Below are 22,946 nucleotides of genomic sequence, written 5' to 3'. Positions count from 1 at the left end.
TAGTTTAGAAACGTCTAGTTATGTTCTATGTTAGTAATTTTTTTCTTTCTATTTTACTTTTTTTATGTCGTGCTGCTAATGTTTTACTTAGTTTAATGTCATGTTATATAAATATTGCAAAAAAACAATAAAAACTTTGTTTATAAAACAAATATATCTTGTAGTGTATAGTCACCTTTAGTTTGAAAAAAAATGTGTCATTGTGGATAAAAACTGTACTTATAAAATAATTATCAGCACCAAAAGGGTCAAATAATAATGTTAGATAAAAAGAAATAATAAAAAAAATCAGTAAAATACAGGTAAAACTGATCTCCAGCCTATAATAAAACTCCACTTTGCTGTAACAAAAAATCCAGATAACTCTAAAGGTACAGTTGCACACTGATATTAGTGCAGTGGAACAGTGGGTAACACATCAGTGCTAAATGAGCAGTCCCCACTAGAAGAAAACTGTGCTGCTCCTTATACACAGACTTCACATGCATTTTGTTTTTAATGCAGTGATTTGCATGTTTTCCCACAGCAGAGTCTAAAAACGAATATTGTCCATCAATGTGCAAATGCAATGAGTTCCAGATTTACCCAGAGCACAACAATTGGGCTTATAAGAAACCATAGATTTCTGCTGGTCATTGTGTTTGGCCATGTGAATGGGTGGCCATGCTTAATATAAATTAGGTATAGCTCACCTGACACTGAATTATAAAATACAAATCTTGATGCTGTTACTTATAGTTACTGCTATTTATACCTCCCACCTGATCCCATCAGGCAAGTCCAGAATGTTCCCAAAAATGCTCAATACAACGTATAGCCATGTCAATCACAGAATTTGGCATGTGGGAATTCTTTTTTTAACAGATGTTACCTCTAGTGAAACATATAAAATGTATATCAAACATTTCCTTGCTTTTTTCATTCTTTGCTGCATTTCAGAGCTGCAGGGCTCCTAAAGCCTATTCCTCTCTATATGCACTCCAGCAGCAACTGCATTTCACAAGGCAGGTTTCTTGTGAGTAGCGGCAGTGGCCTATGCCTTTACAATTATTATTATTAAAGAGGATTTATATAGCGCCAACATAATATGCAGCGCTGTACATTAAATAGGGGTTGCAAATGACAGACAGTAACACAGGAGAAGAGGACTCTGCCCAGAAAGCTTACAATCAAGGAGGTCTACAATAAACCTAGGTGCAGCACCTTATAGTGCAACTAACAGGCTTGCATTGTAGCAGAGCAATTGGAAGAAAGGACCTGGGCACTGTCACCCTGACAGGACGTGCCTTACCAAGCACCCTCATAAAAGAAACAAGTATTATAAACATTAATGCTGCTGATTCATACGTATTAAAAATGTCAATACCATGTTAAAGATGGGATTTCAGTAAAAGGATTTGGGTCGAGTAATGGAATGACCACATACAATCTGAGAAACCTTTATTGATTTACAATCTGCCAAATGCAAAATATAAATGGTACTGTACATTAGCCTCACATTTTTATAAACCTGAGCAAAAAAATAAGGCAAAAACAAGAACATTAAATGTGAACACAGACTGTAGTGTCCCACAATTTGAGCCCAAATACAGATAATTTTTGAAAGGGAGATCTTCTCTGTCAATAAACTGCTGACTTAAAAAGCCATGATGGGCACAAGATAGTAGATAAGAGAAGCCAGAATTACACAAGCACACACTAGAACACATTACATAGGAAGGTTGGAGCACACAAATGTGTGTCCTTGTGCGTTTAGGTAAATGTAATATGCAGTGTGTGGGGGTGCCAGGTATGTGTCCATCTGCAGCAGAAATCATTTTAATAAACAAAACCGTGAACGAGATGACACATGGCATTCAAAATCTGTATTTTGAAGATGACTTTTAAAGATGAATCTAAAGCTGTTTAACTTAAGAAACTTCTAAAGATGAGATTAGGATAAACTACCAAAGCGTTCAGTTGCAACCCCAACAATCCTTTTGGACTGGGTTTGTGTGCATTCTGGTAATGACAGTTATGATTGTTGCTGTGTTTCAGTGCTAATTTCCTTGAATGGCACCCTGAAACACTAGGCTAAGCATGCTAGCACTGCATGGCATTCCCCCCAAAAAAGTGGGGTGTGTTGGCAGCCTATTTAAAATCCATGCAGCAAGCAATAACATAGATCCAATATCACAGTGCAAAAATGTAAACCCAAAACTATACACAGTATTGGATAATCAACACCCAGCAGGCAGGACCAGTCACCTCAATCACCAAAACTGTGCGATATTGATGGCACCCAGTTCGAAGATCTGACTTACTGCCTTTCAGAACGATCAGTGTAACATATATATTTTTTTTTTTTTAGAATAGGGAATACGCTTTCTTCAATGTTCATTGAATGACACAGCGGATATCTCTAAGAAATAGTCCTGTCAATGGGTAAAAAGTAGAGAAGACCATCTCTTCTTGTGGTCTTATATATATGTGTTGACCTCCATAACATTAGGCACAGGTAATGAGGCTCATAAAATGATACAAATGATTAGTAGACATGAGCATCACTCTCTCGTACACACTTAAACACTAGACTAAAACTGTGCACAAAAAACACAACTGAAAGCCATTGTTTTCTAGTGGTAAGAATGCACCACAATGCCTCCCACTCATGCTTCTGTTTCTACACAGCACTCAGTCATTCTATCATTGCTAGATACTATGAAAATCGATCCCTGCTTTTCTTATTGCTTTTTTTCCCCACAGAATATTTCATCTCACTTCTGGTCTTTATAAAAAGAAAAAAAAATAAGTACAAATCTCTTCAAATGAGAAACTGCAATAAAATAACTTCACCCCTCCCAAAACCAAAAAGTTTGGCTAGAGCTTCACTCTAAAGACTACTGAAACTATTTAAAGCTTATGTGAAATCTGCAGGAAACAAGCACACCCTTATAAAATATACACTCCACACGTAAAATGTCATTACAATATGTCAATAACTAGAGGATCAAGTCATAGACTTCAGCAGGCGTTGATTGGCTACTGATTTACCCCAGCAATTATTGCTTGCCTGCAGCTGTTGGGGGATCATAGCAAAGCGGAATGAAGGCCGCTATTTCTCTATATCCTCATACCCACTTAACTAATTGCATCCACTCCCCTACTGACATGCATTTTTGCAGCTGATTGGAAGTATGGATGTTACCTGAAGCTGCTGTGAATTAAGTTTGAGCAGGGCTAGGATAGGGTTGTTGTCTTGTGATAACATTGGCAGGCCACAGAAATACGCAATAAACAGAAAATTTCTTTTTGCCTTTCAGGTTTGGATTTTCAACATTGAACAAGGTTTCCCAAAAAAGTGCCAGTGTCTGAAGCGATTTAAATTGTTTATGAATTCTGCAGCAGAAGAAACCAGCCCTGGTTACTCCTTTTACTAAAAAGCTTTTACTTTAAATTAAAAGGGGGGTGGGGGGAGACAAGATTATATAAGTGCTTAACAGACCCCTCCGCTATCAGGGGTGTTGGCAGCTATTGAAGAATCCCATTGTGTAACAGAAGCCAATAGACTCATGAACAGAATGCGCTCTGATGTTCCATTTTGGGTACTTGGACAATCAGTGCTGGGTCCATTGGATGCTCTTCAGATCGATCCCATCTTGAACCATTTCCCACAGTGGGCTGTAAAGAAAACAAAAATCATATGCTATTATCTAAATAATAAAAACCTATCAAACTTTATATACCTAGAACACTCTACCAGAAAAAATGTCCATTCCAGATGTATATGCAATTGGAGGTCAAATAATCAGCTTTTTAAGACTGGAAAGCTCTGCTTATACCTGAAAATCTGGAAATACACTCCTTGTGTCCACTGAGGGACAGATAAAGACTGTAATACTGTTCTGTATGTAACAGTGGAAGTTTCAGGTAAAATGCGTGTCATTACTGTATAGCTGCCAAGTGATTTTTAGATCTGAAAAACCAGTCCTGTGATTTACATCCATCTGTCAATCAGAAAAATGATCTAGCAAGCAGTAACACTAAACCTAGAAGAAGTGAAGTAGTCACCCTGGTGCCGCCATCTTCCTTCTGGGCATGCAGAGCAGAAGGCTAGAAGCCTCCTGGAATGTGTGACGTGGGTATCTCAGAAGGTTCCACTCCCCAATTATGGTTAAATGAATACTTTTTTACTTTACATAAAAGGGTTGTCTACCCTTTTATGTAAAGTAAACATTTAGGTGATAGGTCGGCTTTGATGTTTGTTATACCTCATTTCTCTGAGCCGTTTCACCTCATGGATGCATTTTTTGACAGTATAGTCAACTTCTTCCTCTGTTGTGAATCGTCCAATACCAAACCTGAAAGATAAAAGACGTACATAAATCCTACTTTCTAATAGAATATGAATATATAGTATAGTACACATTTTCAAAAGCATCCCAGTTGTGTGGAGGCTTGTTGCTTTATCCAGCTTTTTATACATTACTACTGGCAGATCATTAGCATGTGCAGGGAAAAAAAAGTATGTGAGGGCACTTCTAGGTGACTAAGTTATATTGGGTAGCAGCTTATTTTTCATTTTGGCTACAGCATTGCTTTAAAAATTGCTCTCTGAAAAACACTTTTTCTTTAACAGAGATGCTAAAGCCTAAATGACCAACTGGGGACGACCGTTATTATTTCTTATGGAACGGATGAGGTGGGTGTCCCCCCAACACACTGGGATGTGTGTGCAGCTTATGACATTTTTTACCCCCAAGACTATAAGTGAATTTGTCATGCCACCTTGTACACATTTACTCCAGCCTACTCCAAAATCTTTTACCAGCAACAGTAATGTTCTGTACATCACTCGGGAAGTTCAACTTTCACATTTTTTACTTTCAAATTTCAATTTTAAAATATTAACTGTACAGAACCAACCTGATGGAGGAATGAGCCAGATCCTCATCTGCTCCTATAGCTCTTAGGACATAAGATGGCTCGAGAGATGCTGATGTACAAGCACTAGAGATGAAAAACGAAAAGGGTTAAATGTAAAGTTTACATTTTTTAAAATAATAATAAGTTATATAATCTCAATTTATTTAATATGTTTTTGCAAACAAGAGGCAAACAGTGTTTTGGTACAGAGTAGTCAGTTATCCTTGTATTTTATTATTCTGATTCCACAGCTAAAATTTGTTTGACGTTAATTATTTTATATACAGTAATGTTAAAATGGAACTACACTTGCTTCCAATCTAGTAAATGTGACATTTGGATGCTCCCTTGCTGCTGCCAGCTTTGGGATCTATGGCTATCTTAATTGATTAGGCAGGGATGACATAACTCCCATGCATGAGAATAGGAGATTATCCATCTAGTACCTGCTGATGGCACAGTTACATTCTGCTTTATATTTTATCAAGAGTGTACCAATATTGAACATTAGAAAAGCTGACTTTATTCTATTGTACCTTCCTGAAGAGAGTGCAACATCCTTCAAAGCCATCAATAAACTCTCCCCTTCCACATAGGCAAATGAAAGGTTTATACAACCTGGAAGAAATTATGAAAAATGACAAAGATTAGATTTCCATTCACTATACAATAATCATAGCAACTTGTTTAAAAGAATCACCACTGCTGGGTCATGTGAACTCTTTAACTTGAGAACCAAGTTATTTAGTTTTTTTTTTTTTCATGTTGGTGGCTAAACAAGACTTCAGGGAAATGGGCCAATAATACAGTAAACCTTTTGCCTTGCCCTGCTAATGCAGAACTTTAATTTCAGGACAGGGTAAAGCAAAACACCTCACATGTGCAAAAAAAAAAAAAAAAATATGCTAAAACTTGCATGTGAACCACATTCCATTTAAAGCTTTGGGGTTCTAAAACCAAAGCATGTGCTCATTGCATAATATTATTTAATTTAGAGCGCTGGTATTCTGCACAGAAAGATCACAAAGGTATGCACATTTAGCTACACAGCAAATTTGCATTTGATATATCAAAATGGATGACAGCATAAATTTACTTGAACAAGCTCGCTGAAATGTCAGGTTCCCTTTAGTGCTGGGCTTGTGCCTAGGAAACTATGCTTGGGTCACAAGATGTCTGCTAGGGGAAGATCAACCAATCTGACCTTTTATCCTATTTATTCAACAGAAATCAATTGAGCACATTGCCCGGGATTTCAGATGTGAAGAATCTGGATCAGCAGTTTCTCCAGAAAAAGTTAAACATTTTTAGCCCTCTCTTTATTTTTCTTTACCAGGAAAGCCCCCTGCCACAAGTCAAAGTTAAAAACATACATTGAGAGGTGTATTACTTTGTTTTTAAACTTGTTATGCACATTTTATATCTTTTCTATGTTTAGAAAGACTAAATATTACTTTGGGCCTGCATGCAACATATGGTCCATGACAAATACATACTGGTTTAATACCTGGATAACGCTGCTCAGGGTCTCCATTCAACATAACCTCAGGAATATTACTCATTATATTACTGACCAATCGTTCAGCCAGATAGCTGATTCTTTTGTGGTCGTACTGGAAACAGAGGAAAACAAAGAAATGAATGAAAATGATTTCCACTATGATGGGGGTTGTTACATAAGTTACTGTAAGAAATGTATAGCAATCCTAGTCAGTAGCAGAAATCCCCTAACCTTACTATGGAGTAAATAATTCTTTATAATACTAGATTGTAAGCTCTTCAGGGTCCTCTCCTCCTGTATCACTGTCTGTATTAGCCTGTCATTTGCAGCTCCTATTTAATGTACAGCGCTGCGTAATATGTTGGCGCTATATAAATCCTGTTTATTAATAAATAATAATAATAATATAATACAATATAAAGGAAAATAGAACATATAAATAGTTAGCATTACCCTTATGTGAACAGAGGTTGAAAACTAGTTGCTCAGGCTATTTTTAGCTGTGTCAGCTTGAGTCAGGTAACTATACAATAAAAGTAATAAAAAAAAATTGGAACTTTTTGTAATATTTAATTGCTGTTATACGCCATTGTGTAAAGCAGACAATTTACCTCTAACTCCTGCTGAGCGATTTCACAGGCTGCCCCAAATCCCACAGTAAGCGGAGTTGGAACGGTACCAGATCTCAGGCCCCGCTCCTGACCTCCACCACTCATCAAGGCTTCTAATCGTACTCTTGGTCGCCGGCGAACATAAATTGCTCCTACACCTAAAGAAAAAAAATAGTGAATGTTAATTTCCCACTACCAGAAATGTGTCATAAACTTATGCACTGAGCTAATACTTTGTCTTACACATGTTCATTCATTCTTTATGTCAGCCAAATGAGTCTGAAGGTAAGAAGTAATCTGAAATAAAACTTCTCAAAAGAGAATATGTCTTTCACTTCAGGCTTAGGGGAAAGTGAAGCGTGAGGCCAGGTTGCTCAGGTGGACAGCCTGCATGCTGGAAGAGCCCAAGAGGTCTCCCAAAGTTTATGTCTGTGGAGCTGATAGAAAGCCAGGAGGCTGAATTTTGTGTTTATTTTCTTACCATGCTGTAATGACATTGATCCCCTGCAAGGAAAATCCTGGATTTTGCGGTGTTTTGGAGTTTTTATGCAAATTAAAGTGGGCAAAGCGCCCTGAAATTGAATTTAAAGTCTGAAGTACATGTCTGCAGCAAGTGCATTTGATGCCAATCCTCCACAATAGGGTTTACATTTACTTAACTTTTTCTGATGCTTTTACACACCAAATCTCAACACCTGTATATTTTTCTGCCCTATATATAAATGCTTCATCTCCACAGCCTGTACAGTCCTCCATACTGACAACACTAGTGGCAGATGGTACCTTGTACCGCAAAGAAAAGGACAATATACTAGAGGTTGGAACTTGAGTCGTGTGACTTGGACTTGAGTCCAACTTAAGTCACCTAATAAACATCTTGCAACTCCACTTGGGGGTTTTGTTCAGCAACTTGCAACTAGACTTGCAGTGAGTCCCCCGTAACACCGCCTTGCTCACATTCTATGTCCACGGCTTTCTCCTCTGACAGCTGAAGGGGGCATGGAGGAAGGCGGTGTTACAGAAGCCTCACTGCCTTCCTCCCCGTCCCCTTCAGCTGTCAGCAGAGAAAGCCGAACTTAGTGGACTTAGAATGCAAGGAATGTGGGGAGGAAGGCACTATAACAGACTACGTACGACTTGCAAACAACTGAAGTGAATTGACTTGAGACTCGACTTGGAAGAATTCTTGGTGACTTGAGACTTGACTTGGGACTCGACTTGGACATGAAGGGTGATGACTTAGTCCAAGATCTGCAATATACAGATTGGTGCGATTTAAAGCCAACTCTGCATAACGGACAATTGGCCTGACTTAATAAAGCCCTTCAAGATTGGAGAGGATACACTTTTATCAGGGAAGCTGGGTGATCCAGCAAACCTGGAATGGATTTTCAGGTTTGCTGGATCACCCAGCTTCACTGATGAAAGTGTATCCTTTTGCCAGCAAATGTTTTTAATCCTGAACCAAATCCATTCCGAGTTTTCTATTCCAGGAGTCATTTAAAGCTAGGAGGTAGGGGGAAAATATCACAGTTGTCACACTTCCCTGGGGAATCCTCTGATACTAATTTTACATTTGTAATGCCAATCTTCATTTCCATTACTAGTGAGGTGCCAAGTGTAAACCTGCATAATTTATCAGACTTTTTTATTGATTTACTTATCAGACTTTCTGTTGCTCTTTTGATACGTTAGCAACAAAGCAGAACAATGGATTAGCTCCATTGTCCAGTTCTCCCTCTGCCTGCCCTGTTATACACGGATTACTAGAGGCTGAAACAAAGCCAAAGAAAATACTTAGCCATTTTGCATTTAATAGGGTAATATTGAATACAATTCTGTGACTCTAAAACAGAACTCTCAAAAATTATACAAAAAATAAAACGAGAGGTTACCTTTTGGGCCATAGATTTTATGTCCGCTTATGCTCATTAGATCAATCTTCATTTGGTTCACATTCAGTGGAATCTTGCCAACTGCCTGTGCTGCATCTGTGTGAAAGAAGACCTTTCTGGAACTGCATATATGACCTGGTGATAGAACAGAGAAAAAAAGCTGAGAATAAAGTAGAAATATTTTAGGTATTTCTATATAGCGAATAATTACTATACCAGGTCAACACAAAGCCTGCATCATCAAAACAAAGACTGGGAAAGATTGAGGAGGGGTTAGGCCTTTGATCATTTTTTTGGTCCACATCCCTATCACAGGAAATTCAAGCTACAATTTGTCTTAATGACTATTGTTGCTGATAAAAAATGTAAGGGAAATACAGAATTATAAGTTGTCCCTAGACCAGTGGACAGGAAGTAAGAAAAAATGTTCCTCTAGGGGGTCACCTATTCCTACCCTGCCTCAGAGGGGTATTTTCTTAACTTTGGGAGATTTCTTCTAAATGTCTGCATCTATGGGTGAGGAAGTAAAGGACACAGTAAATAAATAACTTGGCATGAGCTTCCTCATCTATCCAAAGTTTTGGGATTTACATACACTTTTAGCGCACACACACACATAAGAGCTTTCTTTTATTACATTTACTGTTACCCATTAAAGCAAATATCCAAGCCAAAGAAACACTATTGTAGAGCTGCCCCAACTCTCTGAAATGGTCTTCCTCGTCCTATTCGGCTTGCTCCTAGTTTCTGCTCATTAAAGAGCACTCAAAACCCATCTTTGCCTACCCATCTTTTTCTGTCTCTTAAACCCTCACTACTTCCCACCACTTCATATCCCCCTCCTATTGTGTGATACTTCCCCCACCTCCTAGATTGTAAGCTCTCCTTCTTTCCTTACCATTTATTAAAGCTAAACTCCTCAAGGTTAAAAAGTCACTCATTTTTAGGCACTATTTATTATTAGCTCCTCCAATGACCTACTACTGACTTCCTCACTCATAACCTCATCACACGCACGGCTCCAAGACTTTAGTAGAGCTGTCCCAACTCTCTGAAATGGTCTTCCTCGTCCTATTCGGCTTGCTCCTAGTTTCTGCTCATTAAAGAGCACTCAAAACCCATGTTTGCCTACCCGTCTTTTTCTGTCTCTTAAACCCTCACTACTTCCCACCACTTCATATCCCCCTCCTATTGTGTGATACTTCCCCCACCTCCTAGATTGTAAGCTCTTCTGGCCAGGGTCTTCTCCTCCTCCTGTGTCACTGTCTGTATCTGTCTGTCATTTGCAACCCCTATTTAATGTGCAGCGCTGTGTAATATGTTAACACAATATAAATCCTGTTTATTAATAATAATACATACATACTTAAACTTATTTTTTAACTGTATGCAGTGTCGCTGAATTTGGATTGGATTCAGCCTATTGCAGACCTGCACAGCAAAGTTCTAAGAGGGGGAAGGATAAATGGCACAAGGAGGCTGTAAGTGTATTGCAGTGCAATGAGCATTGTGACAGGAGGATAAAGCAACAGAGACAAGCACATCCTGCTGCATCTCTTTTTACTGTCCAGTCACATGGTAGGAAAAAAAAAGATCTGGTCCTCTCCGCAGTCAGACCCTGTGTTGTATGAAAGAGGTTTTGTAAATCTTAGTACTGGACAGACAAAGTAGGTTAATAGGCTCCAATAATGTAACACTGCAACAGTGTATTCAGCTGGATTTAGGCTTTAAAAAAATATAAAGAAATATAAATGGATACCAACCTATGTCTGCTATAGACTGCTTCACTCCTATCTCATTGTTCACAGCCATAATGGATACCAGGCTTGTGTCTGGTCGGATGGCCTCCTCTAGAACCTAAATGCAAATATAATCCTGCTTATGACAGAAAGAAATCAAGAAAAATATTTGGTGCATGATACCAGAACAGATGTGACACTCACCTTTAGGTCCAGTAGGCCATTCTTTTGAACAGGAAGATAAGTGACTTGGAATCCTTCTGCTTCTAAGGAACGGCATGAATCCAAGACACACTTATGTTCAGTCTGGGTGGTGATGATGTGTTTTTTGCGGGACTTGTAGAATCTGGCAACTCCCTTTATATCAAATGAAAAGTAAAAATGTCAGAAATCAAGAATGTTATGCAAAACAAATCTCCAACCTTACAATAAGCCTGGTATGCAGAAATACGGGGACCTTCATTGTAAATGTCCTGTAAAAAATGCTACTTGGCTTATGGCTACGTACAGACGTCAGATGATTCTTGTCTTGTAGAAAAGTAAAATAAGATACAACAAAAGAAATGACAAACATTAGCAATGAAGAAAAAGAAAACAATATACCAACAGGCAATGCATTGTATTCCTTAGCATATTAAATTTTACATAATGAAAAGAACTTTCTCATTAGCAGAATATACAAGAAAGATGGTTTTTAAATTCAATATAAGAAAAAAAAAGACAACATTTAGTAGACTAATACAGAAAAGAAAAAGACTGGAAAGAGGGAGTGGAACAAGGGGATAACATAACTTTTGGGTTACAAGCAGTAACCTTTAAGTATCTTTCCCCACCACCCCTGATGGGGTTAAATACCAAAACGTTGAAACATTAACATTACAGCTAGTAAATATGATTCCCAAGGGGCCCAGATTACCATAAACTTATCAACTAGATCATAAAGTTGGGCTGTAAGAGGTTCAATGCTCAGCCCAGAAATATTTTTAAGCTGGGTGGGAAGAAATTGTAGGCCCGTGGCGGTCCCTGTATTGTGACCCAACTCTCCAGTAACCACCCAAAAACAGCAGGGTGGCTGCTTAAAAGTGCCGGATGGTGCGCCCAGCTAAAAGGGGCTGGGGGGAACACTGGATGTTATATTAGTTGAGCCTGTGTGATATTCAGCACTAGAGGAAGTGTAGTTATGAGTCTTCTACATATGTAGGGAGAAAAGAATAGTACAGACACTGGGCCTGATTCATTAAAACTCTCCAAGACTGGGGAAGATAGAGCATCAAAAGGAGAATCTATGTGATCCAGCAAACCTGAAAAAAAACCTGATCCAGGATTGATAGCATTTGCCAACTAATAAATTCATTTCAGGACATCTATTCCAGATTTGATGGATCACCCTGGTTCTCTTATGATAGTCTATCTTCCCCAGTCCCCGAGAACATTAATAAATCAGGCCCATTGTAAGAAGCACTACATCCTTGGATATTGCTTCCTGTTTAAAATCTTTATATTAACATTACTCTACATAATCGTTTGGGTTCAGGAAACATTCATGCTAGCAAGATTACAATGGGGAAGCTAAACACTATCCCAAGAAAATGAATGCCTGATCGTGTGATTACTGTCATCTGTGACACAGTGATCTCATGCAAGGATCATAAGATCACCTAATAAAAGCCTTTTATGTTCCTAAACACATTTGCATGCCAAATAGCCACAGTTTTAATCACCTCAACCATTGCCTATTGATGCTGCTTGATTTGGCATGGGTATCTAATGAATAATAGGTGGGAAACAAAAGATATTCTATTCAGTGTTACTGCTGGACTCCATTAGGAACCATTTCAAATACTTTTTTTTTTGAATAAACCGTTGGAATGTTAAAACCTTATTCAGGTTTTTTTTTTGCCTTCTCATCTCTACTGGAAAGTTTCAGTATTTTCAAGTATCACATAGCAACATGTAACCAGTCGTATTTTGCCTTGTGTCATTCCATAGCAGTCACTGCAAATGATGTAAAAAAGTTCTGCCTCATACAGTATATAATTGGTTATATAATGTTGCACCAAGTGAAGCATATATCATCTCATTTGGATCCTCTTTATTTGCTGTGGTGATATTTGTCACCAGTATGGGAAATTCCACATATTTCAATTATCAGGATTAGAGAAGAATCTTTAAACAGAGACCCACTGTCCACTGAGAACTGTCTAAAAGGGGATTCCTTTACAGAAATTCTCTCTAAGTTGTTGTTCTGATAAAAATAAAAAATACAGAGCAAACATTGGCTTACATAAAGTACTAATAAAGCAGACCTTTAAAAAGGTCAGCTTACACTACACGCATACGTGTATACACATGTGCAATAATTGTGAAAGTGAAATAATTGTGATCGCAAAGGATCCTTTCCAACGACAAAAGACTACACAATGCATGAACACGCACTGTACATACAGAACCATTCTGCTCAATGCAGAGGGGAGAGGAGAGGGCGGAGAACGATGGAGCGGCACTCCACTGCTTTCTCCCTACTTCATTTTCATTACGATTGTTCCTCGTCCGTGGATCCGCCAGGACAGTCATCTGGACAAAGAACAACAAGGGTTGTACACACACCAGATTCTGGTCTGATATCAGCCATGAGGAGATTATCAGACAAGAGTCATCGACATGAATACGTAGCCTTACTAGTTGAAAAATGTTCCTGAAAAGTTACAAAAATACTGCAGAGCTGACAAAATCTTGGGGGAAGACACTTTAATTCATTTTAAGAGTGTCCTTCCAAGAGATTTCAGCTGCTCACAGTGTTCTATAGACATCTTGACAGAAGGATGATAGGAATATTCATGCCTAGGGAACTTAGGTGAAAAAAGTATAATTACCTTTATTCTACTCAAGTACAGTAGTTGATCTGGGAAGAGTTCAGGGAGTGTGTAAGCAGATTTTTCAATTGAGTAATGGTCTGCTAATAATTTAAATTTACCTTTAAAGCAATATTGTTTGATTCTGTTGCCCCACTTGTGAAAATGATCTCTCTTGGATCCGCTCCAATCAGGTTAGCCACTTGCTGCAAAAGAAAAATAAACTCTTTTCAAAAAAACACAATATATTTTAGAAGGACATAACACTCAAATATCATATTCGCCATCTAACCTCATTACTACAGCAACATGTTTTAAATTCAAACAACTGAAGGGAAAGTATAAGGCAAGGTCAGAGTACAATTTAACTTGTCCTTGTCATCTTATCTATGTGTCCCAGGAACCAAAAATAGATTGTCAACCCTGGATCCAGGGCAAGCACATCAGCTTCCAACAAGTGAATACAAACAAAGGATTTTAAAAGCATCAATGTTAAGAGTTTTTGAACATTTGCACAGTTTGTGCATCCATCGCATGAGTTATAACAAAAGCGGAATTACATTGAGCGATTGGTAGCTATGTTGCAAAAGTATAAAGGGTTGAAAATCCTCCTTCAATTTTCTATTTGCAGTATTGTGAAAACCCGGCTAGAGGTGATGGGGCCAGACAAGCAGAACAAGCAAATATAAAATACATAATTAACCCCTCCAAATAATCCAACACTAGATTTTATTCTTCTAAAGCTTTCTGACTCCCCCATGCTCTTCCACATCCTTTTATTTCAAACATGTCTTTAACTGTTCTCCCAGAAAATGGCCGATAGAGACGAAACTAAAGCACCTGACTTGCCTCATTCACTTTAGAAATGTGCTGCTGCAAGTACCTTGTCCCCTTAATTGGGACAGCCCAAGTTTAACCAGCACAGCCCTCAGGCTCCAGCAACTCCAGGCATGGAAAATCATTCACCTTGCTAGGTTTGCTGCAGCTGGAGAATCCTTTTGTTTTATTGGTCTATTATCTTTTTTCTGAAAAGTCTCCCCTAATAACGGCTAGGAAAGGCAATCCAGGAATGCTTAATTTTCCTGGTTCTGTTTTTATTCAAGGCACAGCCACTCTTTAAAGTGGAGTGAAACTCAAAAATGAAGTAGTATATAAAGGAAAAACTCTTCAGTAAACTATGCCCACCTTCTAATGGTAATGGTTGCAGCAGGCATGCATGGAATTTGCATGTATTTCTTACTCTGCCTAAAGCTTGTGCTCCCTATCCACTCCAGAAGTTTGTGTGCTGCAGTCAGTGTGCACGAGGCTCACAAGTGCATGAAACTATTGTCAACAGTGACATGCTCCCCCATGAGATCTTGCATCCCAAGTCAAAATCGCAGCAGTATGTACTTCAGGTAGTATGCCTCCCCAAATAAGTAGAAAGGAGGATTTGCCAATTTCAGCCACATTGTTATAACCGTTGTGTCATATAAGCATAAGATGCTTTTTTTGGTTTAGGTGAGCTTCAACAAAACCTTGTTGTAGTTACCTCTCTGGCTTTTTCCATTGCCTTCTCACTCTCCCAGCCATACGCATGAGTCCTGGAATGTGGGTTCCCATAGCAATTCACCAAGTAAGGCATCATATGGTCTAGCACCCTGGGATCCTAAATTTACAAATTATATAAAGCAAAAAAAATTAATGTAAATCTAAATGTAATGATCCAGCATCATTCAAATTCATTAGATATCAAATATTAGAAGATCAGAACATAAAATACTTTGAAGCAGATTTTTTTTTTACAATCTCACGAGATCGGGTGACGTGGTCTGCTGTAAAGGGGGGGGGGGGGAGTTTAAAAACTAAAAAAAAAAAGATAATTTTTACTTTACATAAAAGGGTTGTCTTTGGTCTCAATTTATTACTTCTGTGGAATATAGTCTGTACCTGGGTCCGCCCTGATCCAGTAAGATGTTCTACTACCCCCCTGGTGATAAGCCTAGATGCCCACATCATTCTATAAAATTACTGCAGTTCCTATTGTCTTGACTCCAAATTGCACTCACCTTACTCTTTTTTATGTCTTTGGCACCTTGTCCCTATAATGCGGATCATTCTCTGCTAATTTGAGAAACACATTTTCCCCGGTCTTCACATATTACTTTATCCAGAACCGTTATGAGTCCCTGCCCCATGCTTAGGACATGCACTCTTTTCCTTTACTTACAGTGTAAATGATGGCACTTATGAGAAAAGGTCATTTTAACTACTTGTTGACACAAAGAACTATCTTTGAAATTTTGTAAATGCTTGGTTGTAAAACAATCCCAGGTTGGGGTTGTTCCTTGGTCTCTTGACAATTATATTAATATCCTTAACTATATTCATTATTTATGATCCCTGCCCTGTTTACATTTGTTTATTGTCATATTTCCCTTGGTGACGCCCCCTGCCCTCCAATATCCCCCCCTTGATTTGTTATGTACTGCTGTATGCTTGATTTTATATTTACCTTCCATGCTCTTTTTCATTGTTTTTTTCTGTATCAAAAACCCTTAAGAGGAACTAAACTGAAAAGTGCTTAAAAAAAATAAACTAACCTTCAATTCCGCAGGGCAGTCCAATCCATCCAGATGTGTCTTCCATCGGGTCCCGCGTCCTCTAGGCATCCGTCTCTGAGTCGGCGGGCTGGGCGGCGCTATTTTGCCTCTTCTTCCAGGGTATTCTTCCTATGTTACCCGTTCTTGAGCCTGCGTAGGGTGACGTTGTAAGAAGAACCCGGAAGAAGAGCGGTAGATGGGGCGGCCTGGAGAGGTTGGAAAAAAAAACTTGCTGATCTCACTGCACATGTGTGAGATCGGCAAATTTTTCTTTTTCATGAAAAGGCTCCTTCTGCGCATACCCGAGATGCTTGGGGATGCTCAGAATGAGCACTCAAGAGCCTCCCGGGATGCGTGACATAGGTATCCCAGGGGGCTTTGCGCTCCCATTCATTGATTGCCTAGGCGATCAAAAATTAGGAAGCGGTGCTGCACACTTTTTTTTTTAAAAAGAGTGTTGCACTTAAAAAAAAACCTAAACAAACAGAAATGTTACTTTACATAAAAGGGTTGTGTACCCTTTTATGTAAAGTGAAATTTCTGACATTAGATAAGCTTTAAATAAAGATTTTTTTTTTTTAAAAAAAGGGCTGTCTTCTCCTTTATGTAAAGTAAAAAAATTGTGGTGATAAGTACGCTTTAATAATGGTTTATATAACATCATCATTTTCCATGGTGCTGTACCACTGGGTAAGAAAGCCTAAAAAAAAAAACTTATGTAGTCACTACATCTAAGTCAGGGTGTCAAACTCAAATACACAGTGGGCCAAAATTAAAAACTTAGACAAAGTCGCATGCCAAACTTGAAACTGAAATAGCACCGCTACTACAATTCCCTGCGTCTAAAAACAGTCCAATGCGGGGCATGCAGCACTATTTAAATGCAGTGGTGGGCCAGGTGCAATTCATATTTAAGATTCCTTTGGAGCCATATAAAAAAGGACGTCGCGGGCCAGATTTGGCCTTGAGTTTTACACCCCTGATCTAAGTTTTCCTAAACTACAATATATTACAATTCCTGGGTTTAGCTACACTTTCAAGTAATAATAGCCATATTATTAAGCCACAAGGTACAAGTAATGATAACCATACATATAGCAATGTGATCATCTAATGCAATGTTTCCATTGAATTTATTAAAAATCAATGGTGTTCAAGCTGCCAGGTTGACATCAAATGCTTGATAAAGACAAAATACTACCACCATGGTTGGAGGCTTGAAAGAACTCTCATCAAATTGGCAAATTAATCTGGAAATCCACACCGGAGGATCAATATTATTACAAATATTTTCACACAAGATTTACACATTTTTTTAATGAATCAAATTATAAAAATGAGTGAACCTTTGGTGTAAGTGGTGCAGAAACATTTATTATTAGATCATCTAATATATTTTTGGTGGCAGGGTCAAGTAAAGAAAAGTACAAATATGTAATAAAAAGACCCCAGAATGAGATTGGCCTTGATGTTGGCTCTGAGGATTACCCTGATGGATATGTGGAACTAACAATGTCGGGGTTTTGGAGGTCTTATTGTTGGCTTTGAAAAGGTCTGGACACTCGGTGACAGGTTCTCTTAAATTATATCTTGTAGTTATCAAAACCCTGAACTATAGTTTTGTTTCTGGGCTGCAATTTTTCACCTTCAAGGTCAGACAAAACAAAATCAGATCATAACATGCAATAGGATTCTTGCCAGGATAAGGGGGTATTTATGATCCCAATGTCCGGGTGTATTCAGCGGGATGAGGTATAGAACAACACACCATTGGGGTTGTGGCTTGAACATCCATGTACAGCGGTCTGAGCTCGGGCTCCTCTGCCAGCTTTCTATCACGCCAGTCTGCTGGAAAACAAAATCAGTCAAATGATTCTACTCAGCACAATGCTGCAGGTTATGCAATGTTCATGGTGACGCCCAGCCCGGCCCGATTTATATTCAGCAGCTCATTTATTGCCCTTATGTAAAGGAAATCTGAGAGAAGAAATGGCCGGGACACAGAGGAAGCGATTTATCACTTCACCCAATGATAAGACTATGTATGGAGGGCCCCTACCCCCAATGTAAAGAGGGCCCTTCACCCAATGACCCCCAATGTAAAGAGGGCTTCTTCTCTCAATAGCCCCCAATTTAAAGAGGGCCCTTCTCCCCATGCCCCCCATTGTGAAAAGGGCTTCTTCTCCCCATGCGCTCCAATGTAAAGAGGGCCCTTCTCCCCATGACCCCCAATGTAACGAGGGCTTCTTCTCTCACTAACCCCCAATATAAAGAGGGCCCTTCTACCCATGACCCCCAATGTAAAGGGGGCTCTTCACCCAATGACCCACAATGTAAGGAGGGCCCTTCACCCAATGACACACAATGTAAAGAGGGCCCCTTCTCCCATGATCCCCAATGTAAAGGGGGCTCTTCACCCAATGACACACAATGTAAAGAGGGCCCCTTCTCCCATGATCCCCAATGTAAAGGGGGCCCTTCACCCAATGACCCCCCGATATAAAGAGGGCTCCTTCTCCTCATGACCCCTAATGTAAAGAGGGCACCTTCCACCAATGTAAAGAGGGGCCCTTCTCCTTCTCCCATTTTAAGGAGAGCCAATGACCCCCAGTGTAAGGAGGTTCCTTCTATCCATGACCCCCCCCCCCCCCATGTAAGGAGGGCCGTTCACCCACTGTGGGGGGCAACCAAGGAGAGGAAGTTAGTGAAAGTTGGTTAAAGTGAACAATTGAGGGCAGCCAAGGAGGAAAAAGGGGGTCAGCCAAGAAGGGGCAAATGTGAAGGGCAATTGGGGGTGGTTGTCAGCCAAGCAGGCAAGGATAGTGGCAGCTGAAGCGATGAATGGGGGAGAAGTGTAGGAGATTGGAGCCAAGAAGAAAAAAGGTAGCTGCTGAGGAGAGGAATGGGGGGCAATAGGGAAGCGGGGCAAACGAGGGCAAGATGGGGGCAGCTATAGAGAGACAGACGATAGCAGCAGGGGCAATGGGGTGGTAAGGGGGGGGGGCAAATGAGAAGAGTAACTTAGAATGTGGGGGAATTTGGGGCAGATGGAGAGAAAAGGGGAGGGGCACTTTACTACTTGTGTAATTATTATATAAATGCCATGGCATTGTATCACGTGACCACACTGAATTGTAAAAAAACAAGCTGCAGGCAGGGTTGGATCCCGGGGACATTTCCCCTGGCCCAGTCCCTGGAGCTGTCACATACAGCCGGGCTGTCAGTGTGCTGGAATGACCCTCTGTCAGCCCACCTTGCACCAGACCCCAACATTCCCTCAGGCTGAGGCCTAGTCTGAGTACCTGTCCTGTCCACACGACTAGCCCAGGCGACCGGGACTCTCCCGCATCCCCCGGCCGCCAGCAAGCTCCTGATCGCCGCCCTGCACAGCATCGCGTCCCTGGGAAACCTCGCTGGTTGTGTAACTGGGCCGTAAGGGGGTGGGCGGGGAATCTGCGGACACTTCCGGGGTGGGCGGGGGCCGCTGGATACGTCATCAGTAAGCTGCGGAGCAGAACAGACAGGTGATCGCAGGGTCGCAGGACGGGCACACACAAGTTGGTCTGCAGAGGTGAGGACGGGGCCTGGGGGACACAGGGCGGGGTGTGTATGGGGGTTCAGGATTTCTGAGCACATCAGCGGTTATTACTAACACTCCTATGAAGGAGAACCCACAGATGCAGCCATTGCTGGCCCTGGGCTGACCATACCAGCTGCCTCAGGGCCTGGAACAAACATGTCAGACCTCCTTATCTCACACCTTTCTCAGAAATCAATTCTAACCAAAGCCAGAACTATTTTTTTAGATTTGAATTAATTAGTGATTTTGCAATTTTTTAGATTGAATCTTCTTAAAACATTATTTTAGATAAAAACAAATAACAGGTAAAGTTCCAAAAGAAATCCTTCAGGAAGTTGGATTGATCTCATTAGAACATTCCCTGGCTTGATGACAACTATGAAATGTTTGATCCTAGTTTTAGTGAATGTAGACACCAAGATAAGTAGAGAAGATGAATCCTGGCAGCGGGGACACTGATTATAAGAAAAGCTTTTTTACTTCTCTCCATGGATGCTCCTTTTGCCAAGAAGTTAGGTTCAGGTGGCCGGTGAGATAATAAAAACTCCAGGGTGGCCCCACTGATTCTTGAGGCCCTTTGGTGTGAGACTTCTGGCTGACCGCTCCTGGGCACACAGAGGTCAATCACACAGCGGGCAGTGCAGATCTCCAGGTTGTAATCGGAGGCCAAACATGACATCGTATTTGAGTTATTAAATATTACACGGTATATAGTGCCGACATATTACAAAGCGCAGTACAAAGTCCATAGTCATGTCACTAGCTGTCCCTCAAAGGGGCTCAGAATCTAATGTCCCTACCATAGTCATATGTCAATAATACAGTCTAAGATCAATTTTTTGGGGGGAAGCCAACTAACCTAACTACATGTTTTTGGAATGTGGGAGAAAACTGGAATACCCGGAAGAAACCCATGCAGACACGGGGAGAACCTGCAAACTCCATGCAGAGCCCTGGCTGAGATTTCAACCTGGGACCTAGCACTGCAAAGGCCAGAGTGCTAACCACTGAACCACCGTGCTGAATCGCACTGTGATCTACCACAGCAAAAAAGAAAAAGTCCCAACTGCTTTCATTCTTTGAATGGGAGAAGTTAAACCCCCAGAAGACCACTGCAGGTCTGAAATTAGCTCTAATATGCCCCCCTATTCATCACCTATGGGTGGGTGAGATGCTTTGGCTGCAGGCATGGTACTCCGGTATGAAGAATTTGAATCTGCAACCTCACAATCTGGTGTAGTAATGTCAGTCAAAACAACCTGACACAATGTGGAGGGGGGAGGTCCTTTTAAAAGCTTCACCCAAAACCATGTAGTCAAAGTCGCTGTTACATTAAATGTCACCCCAGGGTTTAATTCCCCTCACTTTCTGTATGAACAACCTTTGTTTAGGTACAGTGTATATACATTACAAATGTAAGGTAAATTTGATTTGACGCAAAAGATTATTATCTTATAAATTTTGTGCAGCGCTGTACAAAGTCCATAGTCATGTCACTATCTATCCCACTAAGGGGCTCACAATCTTATGTCCCTATATCAGTCATATGTCCCTAATACAGTGTAAGGACAATTTGGGAAGAAGCCCCTTAACCTAACTGCATGGTTTTTTGAATGCGGGAGGAAAAACATGCAAACACAGGGAGAAGTTAAAAGTTTCATTAAAGTATTTTTTTAATGCATCCACAATACATGAACTGCAGAACTGTACAGATCTGCAACACAATCACGTTTTTTTTAATAACACGACACGTACAAAATGCACCAATTGATGTGCCAGAAATCCAGCTAGCTGTGAACACAGCTGCTCTGAAATACCAAATAATTCCAATGACCCCCAGATCTTCTCTCTAGGACCCTAGAACACCTTCTGGAAATTAGAAGACTTAGAGTTAGAATGACTTCAGGTCCTTTCCTGAGTGGATAACATTTATTATGTAGTGTAGATCCTGAAGCTCTCCGGGGCTGGGTCCTCTCCTCCTCCTGTGTCAGTCTGTATCTGTCTGTCATTTGCAACCCCTATTTAATATACAGCGCTGCGTAATATGTTGGCGCTATATGAATCCTGTTTAATATCAATATGTTTGAGTGTCATCATTGAAGGTCAGGAAAATGCACGTTAATAATGCAAAGCAAATATTGTCTCTACAGGAAGTGTAATGTTCCCCCATTGGGGACACAGACCCTAACCACATTATGTGATATGTTAGATATCAGATGCCCTGTGGGTTTTTAGGGGGAAAGAACTGACCTACTTCACAAGCAGGGGGTTGGTCACGGAAAGAAGTTGGGGTAGATTACACCCCTAGAACGTAAACCTTGCAGCAGGTCACGGCTTTGATGCATGGAAATGCTGGAGAAGAGGGCGGGTGGTGTTTGTATGGAGCAAGGGGTTGGTGGTGTGTATAAGTATTCATTATGTTCCCATTGTTTGTATTTAAGGATAAACCTTTACCCTTTTCTATAGGTTTTTTTTGTCACATTAAATTGATTTACTAGGAAATTAGAATCTCCACCTAAATTGAGTGAATGTTCACATCAGCCATCCGATCTTATAAACAACAATCTGCACATCAGCCATCCGATCATACAAAAAGAATCCGCACATCAGCCATCCGATCGTACAAAAACAATCTGCACATCAGCCATCTTATCATATGAAAACAATCCGCACATATTTGGGTATTTCCCACTAAACAGAACTTTATTTTTACATGACTTTATAAAGAAAGTGGATGTTCACACAGATAAAGATTCTCCCATCAGCCCCGGTGGTTTCAGACAACACTGAAGGGTTTCATAATGGGGGATCTGTTTGGGAGTCCCCTTGCTGCACAATCCTATTACCAGACTTTGTTCTTACAGATGCCGGTTACAGTCGGTGGACCTTATGGGCAGTCACAGCCCGGATGCTTTGATAAAATAAAGATGGGTTTCATGATGGGATGCACAGTGGGCATGGCAGCCGGCGCTCTCTTTGGCACTTTCTCCTGTTTAAGGTAAGCAAACAAAACCTATCCAGACATTTCTTTCTGAAATGAAAGTCCACAAAAAGCAAATATTACCTTGGATTGCACAGCAGCAACAAACTGGCAACAAACACGGTACAAGAGGGTGGTAAATTTTCAGGAGGTAGTGCTGGACAATTTGTGCCTCTCAGGTCACTGACCAATATCAGTGATCTTTTGGCTATCAGTAAGGATGACATTCTTTCCACGGGTCAGCAATGTAGGAAGCATTCTTCCCACTGACCACCACACTGATGTACTGTGAGCTATGGTC

General features: G+C 40.3%; 2 protein-coding genes across 3 annotated transcripts in view; one reads left to right on the top strand and one right to left on the bottom strand.

Moving 5' to 3' along the window:
• Positions 1-1,423: 1,423 nt before the first annotated feature.
• Positions 1,424-19,521, bottom strand: NFS1 (NFS1 cysteine desulfurase). Of its 2 annotated transcripts, none has more exons than XM_072403639.1 (13): positions 19,388-19,521; positions 17,854-17,933; positions 15,035-15,151; positions 13,626-13,709; positions 10,856-11,008; positions 10,676-10,769; positions 8,913-9,047; positions 7,018-7,175; positions 6,413-6,518; positions 5,442-5,523; positions 4,906-4,989; positions 4,251-4,340; positions 1,424-3,660 (listed from the first exon to the last, which is right to left on the bottom strand). In XM_072403639.1, the coding sequence occupies exons 1-13, from the start codon at positions 19,476-19,478 to the stop codon at positions 3,597-3,599; spliced, it is 1,338 nt and encodes a 445-aa protein (XP_072259740.1). In that variant the 5' UTR covers positions 19,479-19,521; the 3' UTR covers positions 1,424-3,596. The 2 variants fall into 2 exon arrangements, with proteins under 2 accessions (XP_072259740.1, XP_072259742.1); XM_072403641.1 differs by having other exon boundaries at positions 17,854-17,930.
• A 2-nt stretch (positions 19,522-19,523) lies between these two features.
• Positions 19,524-22,946, top strand: part of ROMO1 (reactive oxygen species modulator 1) — a 6,306-nt gene continuing 2,883 nt past the window's right edge. The window contains exons 1-2 of the mRNA XM_072403642.1: positions 19,524-19,656; positions 22,530-22,663. Of these exons, the coding sequence (XP_072259743.1) occupies positions 22,530-22,663 (134 nt within the window). The 5' untranslated portion in view covers positions 19,524-19,656. The remainder of the gene's footprint in view (positions 19,657-22,529; positions 22,664-22,946) is intronic.

Source organism: Pyxicephalus adspersus, chromosome 3, assembly GCF_032062135.1.
Source record: "Pyxicephalus adspersus chromosome 3, UCB_Pads_2.0, whole genome shotgun sequence".
Lineage (NCBI taxonomy): Eukaryota > Metazoa > Chordata > Amphibia > Anura > Pyxicephalidae > Pyxicephalus > Pyxicephalus adspersus.
This window is presented reverse-complemented; position numbering and strand designations above follow the sequence as displayed.

Excerpts from the sequence above, each read along its gene's own strand:
- NFS1 (XM_072403639.1), bottom strand. The coding sequence starts at position 19,478 with ATGCTGTGCAGGGCGGCGATCAGGAGCTTGCTGGCGGCCGGGGGATGC. Across the intron at positions 11,009-13,625 it reads CAAACAATATTGCTTTAAAG|GGAGTTGCCAGATTCTACAA; the intron begins GTAAATTTAAAT and ends TTTGATATAAAG. Across the intron at positions 3,661-4,250 it reads AAACGGCTCAGAGAAATGAG|CCCACTGTGGGAAATGGTTC; the intron begins GTATAACAAACA and ends TTTTCTTTACAG.